General features: G+C 41.4%; 3 protein-coding genes across 3 annotated transcripts; 2 read left to right on the forward strand and 1 right to left on the reverse strand.

Moving 5' to 3' along the window:
- The first annotated feature begins 148 nt into the window (after nucleotides 1-148).
- On the forward strand, nucleotides 149-4266 carry LOC129600224 (WD repeat-containing protein 74-like). Its single transcript, XM_055498680.1, has 7 exons — nucleotides 149-325; nucleotides 471-610; nucleotides 672-796; nucleotides 1267-1330; nucleotides 1427-1570; nucleotides 2270-2686; nucleotides 3818-4266. The coding sequence occupies exons 1-7, from the start codon at nucleotides 262-264 to the stop codon at nucleotides 4061-4063; spliced, it is 1200 nt and encodes a 399-aa protein (XP_055354655.1). The 5' UTR covers nucleotides 149-261; the 3' UTR covers nucleotides 4064-4266.
- A 4899-nt stretch (nucleotides 4267-9165) lies between these two features.
- Nucleotides 9166-14481, forward strand: LOC129600207 (myogenesis-regulating glycosidase-like). The gene is given in 6 exon segments (XM_055498652.1): nucleotides 9166-9826; nucleotides 10988-11453; nucleotides 11519-11608; nucleotides 12296-12736; nucleotides 13238-13679; nucleotides 13682-14481. Coding segments are annotated over 6 exon segments (2241 nt in total). The 5' UTR covers nucleotides 9166-9416; the 3' UTR covers nucleotides 14074-14481.
- A 1148-nt stretch (nucleotides 14482-15629) lies between these two features.
- On the reverse strand, nucleotides 15630-19303 carry LOC129600222 (putative histone H3.3-like type 3). The gene is made up of 4 exons (XM_055498675.1): nucleotides 19114-19303; nucleotides 17801-18309; nucleotides 16900-17135; nucleotides 15630-16076 (listed from the first exon to the last, which is right to left on the reverse strand). Exons 2-4 carry the CDS (start codon nucleotides 17982-17984, stop codon nucleotides 15948-15950), a joined length of 549 nt encoding a protein of 182 aa, XP_055354650.1. The 5' UTR covers nucleotides 17985-18309; nucleotides 19114-19303; the 3' UTR covers nucleotides 15630-15947.
- Nucleotides 19304-20926: the final 1623 nt, after the last annotated feature.

Genomic DNA, 20926 nt, shown 5'->3' on the forward strand with positions numbered 1-20926 from the left:
CAAAAAGTCTGACGATGGTCAACAAATAGTCTGCAATCATCACTGACGCAGTTCTGTCATTACAGAATTTTCGTTGAGCGGTTAACGCCCCTGACAGATAGCTCGAGACGCCACACCACCGCTTTCGCAATTGCCGTTTCCACTCAACTTTCCAGTCCGGATTTCACTTTTTCAGAAGTTCGTTTTCTGCATTTTCCGAATTCTTTAACAAAGTTTCATCCAGAATTATTTTATCATGATATATTTGTGATTTATGGGAAGATGGACAATCTGGGAAACTTATCCGCGCATCTGTACATCGGCTGCGACACCGGACTACTCAAAGGTGCGCTTTGCAATATGCGCGTGCAATGGCGAAACGCGTTTAAACACGTTTTGAGTCCGTCACAGTTTATCGCGATTCTTCCGCAATAAACCACGGAATTCGCATCTCTTGCATAGGAAATGATGGGAAATTATTTTTTCTTCAGGAATCCGGCTTCCAGCGGGTTCCATCGCCAACACCGCCACGGACAGTGCTTCCGAAAGTTTGGTGAATAAGGACCGTGCCGTGGACGTGCTGTTCGCGGAGAACGCTTCCGACGCGCCGCATTCCCTCCACAGCCATAAAGTAATCATTTATTTGCGTGGTTTAGCAGCGGATAATGATGACGGTGTGTGGGATTGTGTAGTTGCGGTTATGCCTGAAGAATCGCGATATTGTCTGTCTGAACGTGGCGGACGCGGAGGAGCCCTTCGCGCGACTCAGTGTCGACGGCGGCGAGGGACGCTTCGTGGGCGGCGGGATGGTCGAACGGTGAGAAAAGCTGTTTTTAATTTTTCCTATAATTTACTGGATTTTTTGCGAATTTTTTTGGGGCATTGTGGAATTTTTCTAGAATTATGGCGGTACTATTTCCGTTTTCTTTATCAACTGGTATTTTCAAGTTTTATTAAATGTTTTAATTTTTCCATACTTTGACGTTTATTTGTTGCTAGATCAAATTTGATGCATACTTTTAGAATTTTTTAAAGAGTGTACTAATTGTGATTTTTGACTGAGTTTTTTTTAAGCTGTGACGTGCTGCTTGGAAGTTCTTGTAATTTCATTGGGCTGTTTTTGCGGAAATTTAGTCGAGGACATTTCCTCTAGATACTGGCGTCTACAGTGTACATTTTTCCGTGATTAATTTTAATTTGCAATCGTAGAATAATCGCCATTAATTTTGTTGTATTTAAATCGAAAATGCAAGCGACAGTCTTTTGTAAGTTTTTTATCGTTTTTAGGAACACTGTTACCGCCGTGGAATCCGGGCATATTTTCGTCAACGAAGGCATGCAGAGGAGCAAAGTACGTAATAATTGTTATTCGTTGTTTCACCTGATTTTATTTTAATTTATTTTCCGAATAAATGTTGTTTGATTTCCAAATAAATGTTGCTTGCAGAATGTAGCATCGGCCGGCGTTGGCCTGGCTCGTTTCATCCAAGGCCGGAATAATCCAAAGTATTTCGCCAGTGGCGGCCGGGAGAACCACCTCAAATTGTGGGATTTATCCGCACCTGCCTCTCCAGTATTCACTGCCAAAAATGTAAATTAACATACTCGTATTAATTTTAAAAAAATTGCCATTTTTATTAGACAAATTTTTAATTTTGCCCTTTATTTATTTTCTGTACTCTAAGTTTCAACGGCAGGCGTTTCCTGGTCTTAATTTTTTTATTGGAATCAGCTTTTTCTTAGGTTGCCCATACAGACAGAAAAATGAGTATTATAAAACTTCTTTTTCGTTATTTCGCTGTTTCTGTTTTTTTTCTGTTATTGTTCTTCTGTTATGGTAGACCGATTTGTTCCGCTGTGTTTTATTACTTACATTTAGGGAACGTTTGAATCCATTTTATACTGTATTATACAATTAAAAATAAATTACCACTACTTAAACTGCGCTGTTTTTTTTTATGTGGCTGATTTATGTATTCTCGATTGCATTGTTATTGCCTTAGACAACGGCCCATGTGCTACAATCTTCCCAGGTTGACAGTAATTATTTTTTTGTACCTTGTTTTAACATTTATGGAAATAAATACCAGGCTGTAATACCAGTCTACCAGACCATGTGGCTGTAAGCCTGTAATTAAATTTTTTGGAAATGTGTTTTAAAATATCCGGAAATAACAGATAATTTAATTAATTACTTCCTCAATCATCCATGTAAAATTTTTGTAATTTTTTAAACTTTATGAAAATAAATAAGAGATTGAATTAATTACTCCTTGAATTGTCCGTGTAGCTGCCGGACGATAAACTCCGCCTGACCGTTCCCACCTTTATCCGCGCGCTGTCCTTCCGCCCCTCCTCCGACGACCGCATCATTCTAACCGCCACCGGCTACCACCAGGTGCAGCTGTACGACACCCGCGTCCAACGCCGCCCCCTGCGTTCCTTCACGTACGGCGAGGACCCCCTGACCAGTCTGGACGTCAGTCCCCACAATCCCGACGCCATCCTGCTGGCCAACCGGCTGGGCAAGGTGGCGCTCTTCGACTGGCGCGGGACGAAAGCGCTGCCGGTGCGCGCCTTCACCGGCAGCCAGGGCAGCGTCAAGCAGGCGCTCTTCCATCCCCGGGAGGCGGGGGTCTTCGGGGTCATCGGGATGGATCGGTATCTGCGGGTGTATCGCCAGGAACAGAAGGCGCCCGTGAAAGAGGTCAGTGGCGGAGGAAGTTGGGGATTTTTTGTGTGGTGTATTTGGTGTTTTCGTCGTGGACGATTCTTGAAGATTTTTGTACAGCTTGTTTTTTATTGGATTTTTCGGATTATTATTATTGCTGTATTTTCAGATTAAATTGAAATAATAATCTGTTTAATTTAAAAATTATTTTTATTATTTTCAGTATTGAATTGCACTTTGCGTTTTATTATGGATTTCTTGGATTACTCCTTTCGTTGAGTTTTAAAATCAAATTAATATTCAGTTTGAAATTGTTAAGTGATTTTAATTATTTCTAATAAATTGTGCTTTTTATGTTATTGTGGATTTTTGAGTTATTTTTCGGATTACTGTTAATTAATATTGCTCAGTTTTGAAATTAGTCTTCGGTTTTTTAATTTATTCTTAATCATTAGTAATGATTACATGTTAGACTCGGCTTTGCATGTGCATTTCCCGCTGCAATGCAAAATGTGGAAAGTGTATGCAATGTAGTGTTGTGGCTACATTTAAGGGTGCGAAGTAGCAACGAACAAACATGCGAAGAGCGCAGCGGTACGCTGGGTTGGGGATATTTTGAACGTTATGTGCAATTTTTTTTGTCGGATTACTGTTTTTGCTAGATTTTAAAATTAAATTAATATTCAGGTTTAATTTGTCGACTTATTTTTATTATTATCATTAAACTGCGTTTTGCATTTTTCGACTGATATTTTCGGATTATTGCTTCGACTGAATTTCAGAATACAATAATATTCAGTTTGATTATCACGTTATTCTTATTATTACTGTACTGTTAAGCTAGCTTGTATTTTTTGATGGATTTTTCGGAGTATTAACAATTTTATTCAGTTTTAAAATCAAATTGATTTAGTATCCACTTTAATTTGTTAAATTATTCTGTTGTTTTAATTTGTAAATTGTTTTTCGCACCGATGTTTGACGTTACAGTGCTGGATGTTACTGCGTGAGACGTGGTGTAGTGGCCGATATGTTGGTAGAAATTTCTGACGGCCAGAAACACATCCATATCTATTCGATTTAGTTCTCTCATTAGAATTTTTTTGCCGTTTTCTTCCGGTACGAAATTGCGGCAGTATTGATCTTTGATGTACGAATATTGAGTAGGTGTATTTGAAATCTCAGCCGCTGTGCTTATTGTGGACGGATGAAGTGGTGAAAAGCTGGAACAGTGATGACGAACCGACGGATTCCGTGGATGAACAAGTGGCCGATACGAAGCGGAAAATCAGCGAGCCCGACGAAGATGATGGTGTGTGGAACACGATGCAGACCGTGGACGACCAGAAGCGCCCCGTCACCACCAAGATTACGCGACAAAAACCCAGGAAAAAAAGTAAACTGAAAGATTGAAAGAAAACTGTCTTTTTTAATTTGTTTGGATATTTTTATCAGCTATCGTCATACAGTTCGCAGTGATTTTTGTGCGAGACAGTTCTGAACGGAATTAAAAGACCAGACTGTTTGATTTAATTTGAGCCATGTGAGGTAGGCTGGCCGCTGGTGTGCGATATGGCAACCGAAGCAGGCGTGATAAAGACCTTTGCGCTGTGACATGCTGAGCCCTTGTTGTGCCCGTTCAATCATGGCAGTGCCAAAATTCCCTTTCCGCTGTACCTTTCTGAACTGCTCATTCCACTTCAGGTGATATTATAAGATACCGTACACATTTCGCTATGCCAGTAACCGACCCGTTTTTGACAACTTCCGGATCCGGTTCTGTATTTCGGTCAGAACATAACAACATGTACATCGCTTGGCATTTCTTTGGGTTAATCTGCAACAAATTTTCTTCCAGTGCTTGGCCGACGCGCACTAGTCCACTGTTCAGTTTCGCCGCCGCACTGTTTTTCGTTCGTCCAGTTGCATGAGCGATTGTGTCATCTGCAAAGCAGCCGACAATAATTTTAACATTCCGTGTGCTGGTTTGTCTCCTGCTTTGAAAACCGTTTCCTGTGTATTTCTCGCTGCTGTTGTGCAAGCCTGGTGCAGGACCTGTATAGTCGTCTGCTATCGTAGTGCTGTGGCTTAGTATACCGCAACACAAAGTTGCGTTTATAATGTTCAACGGAACGTAATCGTAGTACCGAACGATCTGTCGGGCTACTCAATTGGTCAACGGAAGAGAGCGGTAATATCAGTGGTACACGTGCAACCAGGAACTTGCACACGCGGTTATCGATAGTCTATCTGAACGTTAACGGATTAAAAAGAACGTTCGCTTTGTTCGAAAACGACTTCAGTGAATTCATCAAAAAACACGATGTGGTTGTACTTGTTGAAACACATCTAAAAAACAAACACGAAATAAAGCAAGTATCCGGCTATCAGACGGTGTCCAAAGTGCGAACGAATTTTGCCGGGGGAGGAATCGCAGTGTATGTTAAAAGTGAATTCAAGTCCTGTACTGTCTACGAGCAAGAATCTTATGGTGATATTTTAGCGGTAAAAATAAATGTTTCTGCAAACGCAAACGTTGTCGTGGTCTGTGTTTACTTGCCGCCGCTCAATTCGGTTGTCAACGTTGATGACAATGAAAGTTTTGAAAAACTTACGGAAATAGTTCAGCGCGCAAGGGCTGAAAGTTACGTACTGTTATGCGGTGACTTTAATGCACGTATAGCAAATCTAAAGCCAAAGCTTTGGAAAGCGGATGTAAACCGGGAAAATGAATCAGGAAGTATCGAATACGTCAATTTACAGAACGTGGATACACAGGCTACTCGACCGACAGCTCGAGGTAGAAAACTTGTTGAATTTTGCAGTGTAAACGGTATGACACCGCTTAATGGGTTGCAGTACTTTGAAAAATCATTTCCATCAAAATTTACTTGCATACATTATAACGGTCACTCAGTCGTCGACTATTTGATAGTTTATCAACAGAGCGTGGAAAAGATTTTGGAGTTCGACATCTTAGAAAATCTTGATTTTTCAGATCATTTACCGCTCAGAATATTGTTAAACATGGACATCGCGAGGTCAATCAAAAACACCAAGAAGAAGGAAAGTGATATGCACCCGTTTTTAACGATGAACATTGAAAGTGTATTATGCTTTTTTATTCAGTGGTAATAACTTCCAGCACAACAATTATGGCGATATATCCTTGTTTAACAGCGTTGTCGAATATGTGCGGGCGAACATTCGGAAACAGAAAATACCTTTCGATCCCTTTACACCAGAACTCCAGGTATTACAGAACGAAATTCTTGAGCTTAAGAACGTCAAAATACAGTGCTGGAAAATTATGACTGCAAATAACACTGAAGAAACACGTGAGGTTTTTTGGTCGGCCAGGAAGAAGTTCCGAAAAAAAGTTTTGCAATACAACAGCATTTACGAGCGGATATATTGGGAAAAAGTGAAACATTTACAGCGCGAGAACCCAAAAATGTTTTGGAAAATGTTAAGCTTCAGGAAAAATGAAGACAGTTGTACTTCCGTTGTTCCTATCAGCTTGAATGACCTATACGAGTATTTTAAACAAAAGGCTTCCTATGATTCTGCGGTAAGTAAAACACCACATATTAACCTTTCACCTTCGATACCAGTCCTCGATTCTGAAATAACTGTGAACGAAATCCAACGAGTAGTCGCAAAAGTAGCCGCTACAAGCAGCAGCGGCTCATTTCCGTTGTGCACTGAAATTTTCAAAAAATGTGTAAAAATCAGCAGTTTTTGCAAATCCTAGCAAATACGTTTAATCACGTATTTGAATCTGGCATTATTCCACAAGAATGGTTGAACGGCACACTTACACCGGTACCGAAACCAGGAAAAGCCCACAGTCCAGAAAATTGTCGTCCGGTAGTTGTCGAACCACTGCCCATGCGTTTGCTGTCATCAATCTTGGCGAAGCGAATCGAACTGTGGGCGCACATCGAAGATGACCAGGGTGGGTTTCGAGAAGGCAGGAACACTTTTGACCAAATATACATACTGCACATCATCTGCGAAAAATACGCTTTTCGTAAAAAGCCGATTTTTCTTGCTTTTATCGATTTTTCTAGTGCGTTTGACACAGTTTGTCACCAGAAGTTATGGGAACGTTTGACTGAGTTAGGAATTTCGTTAAAAATGTTAAGATTTTGAAAAACATGTATGGAGCGGCAAAAAACTGCGTAAAATGGAACAAAGAATCGTCAGGATCTTTCCCGTTAGAAAAGGGTGTTAGGCAGGGCGATCCGTCATCAGGAATGTTGTTCGATCTATACGTTGACCCTTTAACAAAATATGTAAGAGAAGGGCGTGTAACAGATATTGCACTGGGAGATCTCCCTGTGTACCTCCTGAAGTTTGCCGATGATATCGTATTGATAAGCGAAAACGAAGAGGAACTGTTGATTTCGGTAGATCGATTAAGTCAGTTTGCACAAGAACACGAGCTGATAATTAACTACGCCAAATCGTTTTGTATGGTGGCGAAAGGTGCTATTCGAAGACAAATTTCCTGCCACATTGAAATCGATGGTCGAAAATTAGAACAGGTTCCAGAATTTCGGTATCTAGGTTTCGTGTTAAACGAACAATGCGATCTTAAGAAGTCTGCTAAGCATTTAACAGAGCGGGTAAAAATGGGATACAACATGGCAATACAGAAAGTATCAGGGATAAAAACCGGGTTCACATGGAAGACTGCACAAATAATTTTCGAAGCAGTCGTGGGAAGCGTGCTAACCTATGGCTCGGAATTATGCGGAAAAAACAGCGAAATTGACAAAGTGCAGATCAACTTTGCCAAGCGAATTTTCAGTCTCAGAAGCACTACGAACACCGATGCAATTTTGTACCTTTTGAATCTGCTACCACTCAGTCTCAGACAAGTACGTCAGCAGATGCGGTTTTCGAAAAGCTCAGTCGCGCAAACTCAGGGACGTTTCTACGAGCGGCTTTTGAGGAAAGCATTTTGGTTGGCAAAAGCAGAAAGAGATGCTGGATAAAAAATGCGCTTAGGGAATTACCGGAAGAAATCGAAATTAACCTAACAAACACGGTCCAAGATATTCGTAATCAGCTGGCACAGCTGAATTCAGTTGACATAATGACGAGACTCGAGAAAACATTCCGGGCGAATCTATTTAAGTCGGTACAGGATAATGCTGCCAGGAGCAGCAGGTTGCATTTTTTATTTCAGTGTCTACCGGTAAGCGGAGAAGTGGACTTGTTGAAAACGATGCCTGTGATAATAAGCGGAAACTGGGTAAAAATGTTGACTTCCGGTCACTATCTGGCTGTGGAAACAGGAAGATGGAACGGTTTGTCACGAGAGGAGCGGATATGTAACTTCTGTGAGGTCGTGGAAGACGAGTATCATGCACTGAATGAATGTCCGGGATACTTTCCACACAGGGAGAAACTAAAAGAGCGACTAGCTTTCCATGACCTTTCAATACCGGATGGCGAGCTAGTGGAAACAATGCAGAACTTACTACGAAAAAAGGACACGCCGACGGAGCACGATAAAACGCTGTTCTTTTGTTTAAGCAATTTTTTTAACCAGATCTTGAAAGATAGCCGCAAAGTATTTTGCGGCGAATTGTTACTGCTGCCTGTGTAAAGCTTTCTGCAACTAAAATGCAGTTGAATCCATAAACTCACCTTCCTTTTGTTTTACGTACATCATGTTTTACATCGCCTTTTGTTTTACGTTTTACATTGTTAACTTGTTATGTTTGATACTATTTTCTTGACATCATCGATGTTTGTTCTGCAAAAGCTATAATTTTACACCTAATCATACGGCACAACGCATGGTGTGCCCCTGCCAGAAGAAATCTGGGGGAATAAAGTTGTCTTGTCTTGTCTTGTACACCATAATATCAAATCATGCCAGGCATGAGAATTTAGTTGAATTTTGCGGTATTCTTTTTTGCATCAGTTGCATAATTCTAGTTAAATTTAATTGTAAAAATTCTCGTTGAAATTTAATACAAAAAAATTAATAATAAAAATAATTCGATTTATTTTTAACAAAGTTAATTCCATTATAATTTAATTTTTGAATCCAGAATTGCCCGGTTTAAATTTAAGTTTTTTTTTTAAATTAATTCCCGTATAATCAAATTTTTCCAAAATAATCCGGTTTAAAACTCGTTTTATTCTATTTGTTTTTAAATTTAAATTCCGATATAATTTAATTTTTAAATTCAAAATGATCCTATTAAAATCTAGTTTAAATGTGTTTTTTTTTAAATTTAATTGCGGAATCATCTGACTTTCGATTGTGGATAAGAGCTTGACGTATCGCATGTAAAACTGCGATTTTTCATGCTGTTAAGTGTTAACCAACAGCGAATGGTGGCAGTGTTATCGCCGTACGCCGCGGTAGCATCGATATGGGTTACACATTTTCAGCCGGCATTTTTAACGGCAGTGCAGTGTTGACCATTATCTTTATGGGTTTGATTATCGCCGTGAACCCTGTTGACTTTTCCCCGTGCCACAGTCAACACGCTGAACGAGATTTAACACAATTTACTCACTGGCTCAAATCAAAACCACTCACCTGGATTTAATCTGAATTTTCTGGTTCGCGGAATATTGCGCAAAAACACTGCATTTTTTCCCTTCCAAATTAATCATTTTTTCAAAAATCATGGATTAATCACATGAACCGGTGACTGATGCGCCCAATAAACCCGGTCATGCCGGCGACATTCCGGTGTTTTTATGCGCCATAAATCCGCGACATAAACCTGCGAAAATGCGTCGCGATGCGAGAAATGACAGTCAGATCTTATACGCGGAAGTGCCGACGGCATTCGCCCACGCCGACGGTATGGAAGTGCAGGTGGCCCATTCCATTCGCCGACGTCCTAAGAAGACCGGGCAGCGTGTCTGCACCGTCTTATCCGGCGTCCTGGTCAGTCTCCTGGTGTTGGGGGGCATCGCCGCCGTCGTCTGGTGGGTGTGTTTCCGCGAGGGCGCCCCGGTCAGTCGGCAGCCGGAGTTCCTCGGGCACCTGGTCGTCTACCCGACGGAGCTGACCGGGAGCGTGTTTAGCGCCGGGAATGGCTCGCGGGTGCTGGCGGAGTGGACGCTGGGCCGCGGCGGAGCGTCAGGGATGGTGTTCAGTCGCGAGTGCAGTCTGGGCAAGGAGCAGGGGAATGCGACGTAAGTCTATACGGCTGATTTAATTTTTTACGCATTTTATTGATCATTATTTTGCATGTAATAGTAATATAATACGTATCGCTGGCGTTGTAATTTATTTTATATTTTTGTATTTATATTGTATTTGTTTTGTTGTTTTTTTTAATTATTGTATTTTAATCAGTATTTATTTTAATTGGTGGTTTCTTCGTTGTATTTGTATTATTTTGTGGTGATTTTACGGTTTCTGTATGGTTATTTTTGGGTTGGTTAATTATGGGTTATTTTTTGTACCGTTTTTATATTGTTTTTTTACTTTTATTTGGGAATAATTTTTCAAGTATCTTTCTGGACAGTACTTATTGGCTGCATTTATCATTCAGTTTTCTATTGACTGCATTCATCATTAGTAGGCATTTTTCGCACACCCTCCGCTTATCAATTTATTTACAGTAATCTTGTTCTTCTCCTGTTGTTGAAAACCGTTTCTTACAGACTTGCAGTACGACTGTACGAGTAATTCGCAATGCTGTGTATTAATCGCTGCTGTTCTGTCATGTGGTACAGTACATGTTAAATTACCTGATATCGTAGTTCTGTGGCTTAGTGCCGGCTGTCCATGCAGGAGTAATAATGTTTTGCACACCATGCCAAGTCATGCCCGGCGTGATTTTGTAGTTGGACTTTGTGGTTGTTCTTTTTGTTCCAATTGCAAGTGCCATAGTTCTGAATAAAGTACAGTATCTAGCAAAGTTAGCATACTAGAATGTCCTAATAAAATGCAACCAAGAAAACAAAGTACTTAAAATGAAAACGTATCCGTCAGATGAAATACTACCGCAGAAAATAATTAAATGAAATAGCTTAACAATAAAATGTGAGGTAAAATACGCCACAATTAATAAAATACATCAGTCGCTAAATGGACTAAAAACAGACCAGATTAAAATGAAATAACATTTGGCATATTCGATAACGATAAAGGTACTACTGATTTATCCACCGCCGATTCCAGAACAAAAAAAGCCAAATTATAGCAAAATAAAATGATGTGAGAAATAATATTTAATAAAACTGAATATTTAATAAAATTTTATTAATTATGAAAATATATATTTAATAAAACTGAATATTTTCTCTAACAACCCTTCAGCTTGAATAGAAAACTGTTGCTTATTACAGCCGACCTGGCCTCCTGAACGACGAGCGCTTCCGGTACATCTGCCTGGAATACTCCCGCTCCCGTTCCACCCTCGCTGCCCCTTCCCACCGCCTCCTCATCCAAAAATCCAATCTCTCGGCCGACGCCGCCTGCTACGACATCCACTGGGACGCCCTGACCCCCTCCACGACCTCGGAGACCCTCCAGGACTGCCTCTTCCCCTCTCCCGCCACCCCGGGGATCCTGGGCCCCGCCCGCCTCCCGGAGGGGGACACCCTGACCCTCCCGTACTGGATCCTGGCGACCGGGGTCATCCTGGTGGGGCGGGACGAGGACGACGGGGTCCCGGGATCCCTGGAGGCCGCCGTCAACGCCTCGGGGGTGTGTGTGGGCGGGGCGGGACCGCGGCGGTGGTATACGTTGTGTGTGGGACGCCCGGAGGAGGATGTGGTGGCGCTACATCGGGTGGTGCTGCCGCGGGTGCAGGTGGGTGGCGGTGACCTTTGGAGGTGGTCGGCGCGGTGTTAGAGGTGGTGATTTTTTGTGTTTAGGCGCTGTATGAGCATGATTTTGATAGTGGAGTGAAAGGTCAGTTGGATGAGAGTGTTATTCGGCGACCTATCTGGAACACCATGTCCGTGGTACGCCCAACATAGTATATATTTTTTTAAAGTTTATTCCAACTCTAAAACAAAAATTTAGACAATTTATTTCAGAGTCGATTGCGCAAATTTTGTTTATTTTACGCAATTTGTTCGGATTTATTTACAGAAAAATTCGTTTTGACATAGATGATTCGTTGAGATTTATCTGAACATTTTACTTTTATTTTATTAATTTATTCGGAATTATATAATTACGAAAGGCGCATTTTATTCAAGAATGGTTTACCTAAGAAAATTCATTTATTTTTGATACCTTATTCGGTTCTTTTTTTTCTTACTTAGAAAACGTTTTGAGTAATTTATTGATATTTAATTAACAAATGTAAAGTAGTACTTAAAGGACAGTATTGTGCTTCAAATTTCTAAAATGTTCTACTTCACATCAGAAATTAAATTAAGAAACATTTTCTGAAATAATTTATTCGGATTTAATTATGCACCAAAAATTCGGATTTTTTTTTTTTTATCCAGGAATATTCCTCTTTATTTTGACAGATGTTGATTTAATTTTCTTCGTTCTCGTGGTTTGTTACTGCTGCGAATATCTCAGACCCGGGAATGTATTTCGACAATTTTTATTTCATTCTGGTTTAATTCAGCAATTTAGTTTTGATTTATTAAAAAAATGGATTTATTTTAAATTTTTTCGTTACATTATTGCAGGGCGGCGACGCCAGCGCCCAGCTGGACGCCGGCCTCATCGCCGACCTGGCGCGCCTCCTCACCGTCGACCTGCAACTCCCGGTGTCGCAACTGCTCGTCGACCCCCGCTGGGAGGGCGTCCTGGCCCTCGGGGAGGACACCCTGGACCCGGTGACCTTTCCCGTCCCGCCGGCGCTGTACTTGGAGCTCCAGGCGCTGAATATCAGTCTACAATTATCACTCCATCCCTTTATTACCTCCAACTCGGCGCTGTTCGCCAACCTGTCCAACAGCGGCCTGCTGGTGGGGGACCGGCGGCAGTATAAGGTCACGGACGCCTGGTACTGGATGACGCTGCCCGGGGAGGTCAATCTCGTGCAGACGGCCATGCTGGATCTCACGCTGCAGGCCGCCGTCGACTGGAAGAAGGCGCGGGTGCGCAGTCTCATGAAAACACTGCAGGTGGGTCGGTAAAGGTCACCGTAGGTCAAAATGATTATTCTGTAGTTAAATCCGCATGCGTTAACTAAAAATGAAATAAATTAGCTTTGCCTTAGACAAATGACTTGAATTACAGTGCGCTGCGTAGTTGAGACACATTTTTGAAGCTTAAAAATAAAAATTTATTTTAGAAATAGGTAATAATAAAAATTATTTTACAATTTATTTATTTGCTTTTATTTAAAAATTTAATTTATTAATTTTTTGAAAAATTAATTTTTTAAAAATCTGTTTTGCAATTTATTTATTTATTTAAAAAAAAATATTTTACAATTTAATTCACAAACCATTCGAAAATTCGTACCTTGAATGTTTGGAAAATTGCGTATTATAAAAAGGCAAAAGTAAATTTGATTTTGTATCCTTTTCATAGTGATTTTTGCGGAATTTTAGACAATAAAGGAAATATTCCTTCTCGAACGCAGAAAAACACAACTTACGAATGGTTCTGGGAATTTGTAGGGCCGCGAACTGCCGGACAGCCGCTCCGGGTCCTGCCGCTTCCTGGGCGGCTGGACGGGCTGGCTGCGCCCCTCCCCGCCCACCGCCGCCCCCTCGCGCCGCCTCCTGGCCGCCTTCCCCGCCGCCGTCCGCCACATCTGCGGCGACAACGTCCAGCTCTCCATCCCACCCCTCTCCGGGTCCTTCGGGCTCCTCCGCCTCCCGGACACCCCGCTAACCAACTCCCCAAGCATGTCCGCCGCGGACACCCTCCACTCCATCATCACCGGCCTCATCCCCACCGCCCTGCGCACCTCCCTCACCGGGCACCCCCTCTTCATCGCCCCGATGGTCGGCGGGAACCCCTTCCTCACGCCGGACCACCTCCTGGACTTCGGGCCCGACGCCGAGGCCCGCTATCCCCCCGGGGAGCGGTTCCTCCGTTTTCTGGGGGTCGTCCTCTTCTTCCGGTGCTGGAGTTCGGGGTGAACCCCGCGTACTACTCCGATGACCTTTCCGTTCTGGAAAACACGTTAACTTTATTATCTCTTCGGGAGAAATATTTGGAGGTGATTTTGAGCGCCGCCCGCGAGAGTTGGATTGATCCGCGGGTGCCGGTGGTGCGGCCGGTGTGGTGGGAGTGGCCGGGGGATCCGCGGGCGTGGCGGGTCGAGGATCAGTATCTGGTGGGGGCGGGGATGTTGGTGGCCCCTATTATTGAAAAAGGGGCGACGTCCCGGCGGGTTTATCTGCCGGAGGGGCAGTGGGTCAACGCACAGGGCGGCCGGGAGCGGGCGGGGGTCGTCGAGGTCACCGCCGGGTTGGACACGGTGCCGGTGTTCTTTCGCGTCGTCTGAACGGAATGGATTGCTCCAAATATTTTTTTTTATTTAAAACGGAATTTTACAGATTTAGTTTATTTGGCGGCGATTTATTATTGATCTAATTTTCTTTCTGTGCCGGTTATTCGTGGTTTGGGGGAATCGGAAAATATATTCGCTGGTTTTTTTTTGCATCGATTGCCTGTGGACCGTTTGTTGTGGCCGGCGCGGAATGATCTTGTGGGAATTCTCTCGTGTAAGCCGTCAACATTATGAAAGCATATTTTCGCCGAACTATCAAAGATTATTTCTGATATATTTAATTCTTCTATGCGGTTTATTTACTTTTCTAATTACTCGATATTTACGGTTGCAAAGTGTTGTTTCCATTAATTTTTCTTTTGATTTATGTCGAAATTGTAAAATTAAATATACTGCAATGGAGTGCGAAAACATCACCAGCTAAGTGTACATAAATAATACACATGATATTGTAGTTCAGTGGCAAATCAAGAAAAATTTCAGTAAACACGTGCTTGGTTAACCTTAGTTATATACTTCAGCTTTGCTGAATGAATGTACAGTAAAGCATCTTTTTCACTAATAAAATTTTTTTCCGATGTTTCGTCCAGTACGCGGTATATGTCTTCCTTTATATTAGGGCATATTTCTAAATGTTGTTCTAATTTTTGTTGTATTCTTATGACAATATCTCTTAGTTTTTTTATTATTATTTCTCATGTTTTCGTTTTGTATTGTAGAACTCTTTCTCTTTGTATAAATCGTTTTATTATTATCCTTTCCATTTTATTATTGCACATCACCATTAATTTTTATCAAATTTACGGTACCATTATGGCGTTGGCAAAATAAGAATAAAAATCTTGTATAAAAATATTATTGTTTTATAGTGTTTAAACCATACTGTGAAGGTTATGAAAGCTGATATCGAACAACTTGACGCCAATGTTGGAGAGGGGCTTGAGCCATCGCACTACAATACTATCCCACATGACTGCACTACTTACACGACACTGTACAGTATGTTTTATCTGGCAATATTTTAACTGCATTGAATTTATTGTCTTATGCATCGGGCCACGATCCTCTCAAAACATTTGACACTCGAGACAAAAGAAACAACAAAGTTGATAATATCAAACACAAAAACTTTTAACAACTGTTTAAGGTCATTTCACGTTGAAGTGTCAGCTACACATGCACATATTCCGGCAAAAAATACATTCAAAAAGTGGATGCAGTTGTCAGTGGTCAGTTTGTTGTTAGAAGAAATATTAACAATTTAAAATTTAGTGCAACAGGTCGGTATCGCAGTTGCTCTTGGTCCGCTGCAGTTTAATACAATTATCTGGCACGTTCACATAACAACATCAGTTTGGGCTTTATTGTACCCCAGTTTATTTTCACAGAATTAAAACTATCCAGGGAATGCAATCCCAGAATTAATTAGAAGTTTTTCAGGTTAATTTATTCTTATGGTGAATTATTTAATGATGGTTGAGTAGTTTTCTTTGGATGTTTTCGCAAGCTGAAAACTAATTTAACTGCGCTTGTTTCCGGCACGTTCCTACCGAATTTAATCAACGAAAAACACTGCCTAACATGATTGCTAAAAAAAATTACAAATTTCCCTCGTCATTCTATAAAAAGATTATCTATCAGCCTCCTCGTTTATCTATAAAAAATTGAGATTGTAAAAACATGAAATTCTCGGCAAGCACGGCAGATGCGAAAAGTAAGAAACCGCAGAAAAATATGGCGAAGACGCGCTACACGGAATGTACACAATCTGACCACACCCCAAACAATCAACAAATTAACACCACAGAATTTCCATCAAAACTTCCCCATAAAACAAATACTGCAGTAGGAAACAAATGGCAATGTATTTAGCGGGATTCGCCGCGGATCCGCTTGGCCAGCTGCATGTCTTTCGGCATGATGGTCACGCGTTTGGCGTGGATGGCGCACAGGTTGGCGTCCTCGAATAGCCGCACGAAATACGCCTCCGTCGCTTCCTAATCACGGAAAATAACATTTTACAACCAGGCAAAATTATTCGGATTAAAAATCTAATTATACGTATAGAAGGCAAATTAACTGGCGAATTAACTGGCAATTAACGGGGATTTTATTGTGAATAAAATTCTGATTAGACGATTGGACCAGGTAATTACGAGTAAAAGCAAATTTATACTGAAATAAACATTTAATTAACAGTGAAAATTGCATAAATAAACGACAATTTCGTCTGAATTAAAATCAGTTCAGAACAGGATTTGCTAATTAAAACTGAATTTAATTCGGAATAAAAACTCCATTAAAGGATAAAATTGGGTAGTTAAAAGAACTTTATAAATTCATAAATTTTTTTTAAATTTAGAAATTTTTTTCTGAATAAAGATTTATTAAACGACAAAATCTGCTAATTTAAAAGGAAGCAAATCGGAATAAAATTTGAACTATAAGGATAAAACTGGGTATATAAAGGGAAATTTATTCCAAATTAAAAAGTTTTAATTAAACGATTAATTCGGATGAATTCAGAAAATTGAATTTGAATCAAAATTTAATAAAGGATTAAGTTGGGTAACAGAAGAAAACTCGAGTCTGAATAAAACACATAAGCAATTAAATCAGTACGAAGTACTTCAAGAACATTAAATCAGGAGAAAAATCCACTAAGACGATATTAATTGGATTATTTATTTGAGTAATTAAAGAAAATTAAACCGGAAACAAATTTCATTGAGGAAATAAATCTGATAATTAAAGGACATTAAATCCGAATAAAAATTGATTAAAATACCCGGAAAAATAATAACGAAAAAAAGCACGGACCTGCAGGACATCGAGAGCCGAAGCCTGGAAGCGGTAGGTCTCGGAGTCGCCGAGATTGACGCGGTGGAAGTAGTTGAGCCCGCGGCCGGGCCCGGCGCTGGCCGACCGACAGATGTCCTGCACGATCTCCCGCACCAGCCGCTGGAAGGGCAGCCGCCGGATCAGCAGGCCCGTCGTGCGCTGCAGACGCTGGATCTCGCGCAGGGCGCCCTCGCCCGCCCGCAGACGACGCCCACCTGCACGACAATTCAACCAAAAAATAATCAAATGAATATTCGACAAAATGGCACATATAAAATGAAGGAATAAATCGAAAATAATCGAATAAATGGCAATATTTCAAAATACCTGATCGAAATATGAAAAAAGTAGTAAAGAAAAAACTAGAAAAATGTCTAAATTAACTGGTTGCAGAAAATCTAACACAACTATTAGAAAACAAAATCAAATACAATTTCTTCGCAAAAAAGCATGCCACGCAAAACTAGCCGAAATATAAACGTTTAGTTAATTAAAATACATAAAAATTAACACGCTAACTGCGAAGAAGTTATTGAAAATACAGACAAATTAACGATAAAGAAATTAAATCAATTCAGATTTGTTTCCCTGCATTTTCCAAAAATTAATAAAAATTTTAAAAAAATTAAATTATTTAATGCATTTTTCATGGACAATAATTACTGGAATTTTTTCTAAAATTAAAAAAAATGCTGCAAAAATTAGGACAAATTAGTAAAAAAGAAAATAAACACATCAGATTTATTAACCTGAATTTTTCAGAAATCAATAAGAATTTTTCAGAAATCAAATTAAATTATTCAATGGATTTTTTAAATGGCAAATAATTACTGGAAAATATTTAAGGTCGACAAAAATAGCCGGAAAAATCAGTACTGACCCGGTCCGTGTCCGCGGCCACGCCCGCGTCCACGTCCGCGTCCGGGACCCCGTCCACCATGTCCGCCATCTCCCGGCCCGCCCGGCGGTCCCCCCGGCGGCCCTCCGGGAGCGGGACGGCGCCGGCCCGACGCGGGCGGCGGGTGCGGCATGGCGCGCTTCCGAGCCATGCGGTTGGGGTTCATCCCGGGGCCGCTGCCACGGGGCAAGTGTCGGCCGGCGCTAGACTTGACGGCCACCTGTTTGCGGGGCTGTTGGCCGCGGGGACGCTGGGGCCCGGTGGGGGTCACTTCGGGGGAGGAGTGGCGGGCGGAACGGCGGCGCTGCGGGCTGCTGCTGGGGAGGTGGAGCGGCGGCGGTGACGCGGCGGGGTGTCGGGGGCGGGAGAGACGGAGGGGGTCCGCGTCACCGAGGAGGCCGGCGAGGAGGAGGCCGATGAGGGCGAGGTGGAGCGGGTGCGACGCGGCCGGTCCGACATGGTGATGACGGGGGTCGACAGTCAACAAAACACTGCAACAATCGACAATGAAGGATTTTAAAAAAAACCAGTCCAAAAATATTTAAAAAAAATTTTTTTTAATAATATTGACAGAATTTCTGGTGTAGATATATCGTTTTATATTCTTATTTTATTCTAGTTTTTTTTATAACCAATTCTCACCGCTAATTATTTTTTATCAATTAATTTACGTATTTATTCGACATTTAAATAAATATTCTCCAGTAATTTATTTCGTTTTTTTGTGGCTGTTTTGTTAAAAATAAATATACTGTTATTGTTGTTTCGTATCCCTTTTTTTAAATTTTAAGAAATATTCAAAGAAAATTTAATAATTGGTTTTTTATGCTGTAGCTGAAATATCATCAGGCGATAATGATTTTTTAAGCATTTTCTTAATTTTTAAGGAGATTAAATTTTAAAATAATATTTTGCGAGAAAACATTCAAAGTGGAATGCAGTTCACGAATTAATGCAGGGATCGAGAAAAAATCAACGAGCAAAAAAATTTTCTTCGGAACACGGAACAAACTGCAACTGCAACAACCGATGCACAGTGAACCGGACAAAGTCACAAATACAAAAAATTAAAATCAGAAAATAAATTTCGCAGAACAACGGTTGAAACCGCGGTTCAAGGTTATACCAGAACTTCAAAGCCAATTCGCCTGCAAACGGTCGGTAGAACGGGAAGAAAAACGTAAGATAACATATACAAATGCATCGCCATCGTAAAACACACGACCACGCGAACAAAGACACGAAAAACCCGCGGAGAACCCAGCGCAAGGCAAATTCAGCCTGTTTTCACTTACCACACAGTGCAAAGACGCAATAAGCAGCTCCTGCGCAGATGACACTCAGCGCTCCCTCAACAGACCATCCCGGAATAATCCGCAATAAAAAAATGAAGGAATCAACTGGCGGAATAAAGCAACAAGAGCCACTTGAAAAAGAATCAGTAAATTTTTAAAACGTCGTCCCAGATTTGAAATTTCAGTTGTGTTGTTGTGATAGCAAATGCAGTGCGGTTGCACACTGCCCAATTTGGCGCCAGGCACACACTGAGCAGACAGCCGCTGACGGGCCACGGCGCTGTGGCGCGGGGGTGGCTGGCACGGCGACAGACGACTAGCGGGGCGGGACAACGACCTAATGGCCCATTTAATACGTAATCTTACTTGGTCAATACTATTATTCGCTTGTCTGCGGCATAAACAAGTAACAACAGGCATTTCGCCATTAACTTTTCTTAAATGAAATGCCGCAAACAGAACTTACGTCGCTTTTTCGTGTCTGTCTGGTATGTTTTTTCGGTGCAATTTACTGTACACTTGATCCAAGGTGATTAACAAATCATGCATTAAGGCAATTAAGTGCGATTAGCTCGCCTATTTCCGCAGTCGGCTGAGGCTGCGTAATTAGTACAAATCTTTCACTTTCATAGGAAACTGGTGACTGCTGCACTGTATTAATACAATGCAGTCACAAGTTTCCTATGAAAGTATATTGCATTGGAATAGGTCTATCAGGGAAAAAATAACTGACTCTGTATTAAGTGTGACTATGCGGCACAAGATTGTCATAATCAAGATTATCATAATTATGCCAGAGATACTGTACGCGTGTATTTTTATCCTCGAAGGACATTGAAGATTTTATTCAGCCAGAGCATAATGCGCAGAATTTTTAATTACGTGACCTTTAACTTAAAAGTGCGATCTTCAGACTTCACGTGACCTTCTTGAATTTGTATACGTTTTCTTTCCGTAAATTCTTCCCCGCCCTACCGTGTAAAAACGTTCCGGCTTTTGGAGTCTTCGAGAAGGCTTTCAGCTTAAAATCAATCTTTAAGGTCATGCCGCTAGTCAAAATACCAAACTCCGCAAGCGAATGATGTACTTGAGAGACGTCGGCTTTTTTAGAATTTTCCGTTATGTGCGGGTTGGTCAGATCTCGGAACTGTTTTTCCGAACTTATTAGGTCTGGGACCTTGGGTCGTGGACAGGCATGTGAGCATTGTCGTGTTCTCTCGCTCGCATCTTCATCGACTGATTACTGTATGTGACAGTTAGATATACAATACATATGTTGCATAACATTAAGGTCGTAATTATCGTTACAGTGATTGACTGTTGATTGAGCAGCCAAGCCGGGTACCTTTCGGCACTATCCCATACCTTTATTCTCGAAGAACATCAAATACCCTACGGCTAGTTAAGTCACCACACTCCGTTAAACACCAGTAACACGAACACTACAGTCGACAGATGCAGCACGCCACAAAATTGTCGTAGTGCCTACCACGTGCACGACACTACAAGCATGGACAGTTATATAGAAGTTATTTTTGCGGTACTTATAGGTAGTGTTGCCCAAGTGTCAGACAGTTTCTTTTCCGGTTTTGCTTGCCGACGTTTGATCTCTAATCTGAGCGTTGACTTTCACGGACACCGTCAGATGTGTACCCAAGTACAAACAGCAGCTTCCCAATCCGTTACGCACAGCGTGTGCCGCTGCAATTATCAGCCGCCACGAACCGCGCGGATAATCCTCACTCATCAGCAGGAAAAAGACCTTTAAAAATACCACATTGACTTTTAGCTACCACGTCACTGAGTCATGAAT

This window comes from Paramacrobiotus metropolitanus, unplaced genomic scaffold (assembly GCF_019649055.1).
Source record: "Paramacrobiotus metropolitanus isolate TYO unplaced genomic scaffold, Prichtersi_v1.0 Parri_scaffold0000167, whole genome shotgun sequence".
NCBI classification, from domain to species: Eukaryota; Metazoa; Tardigrada; class Eutardigrada; order Parachela; family Macrobiotidae; genus Paramacrobiotus; species Paramacrobiotus metropolitanus.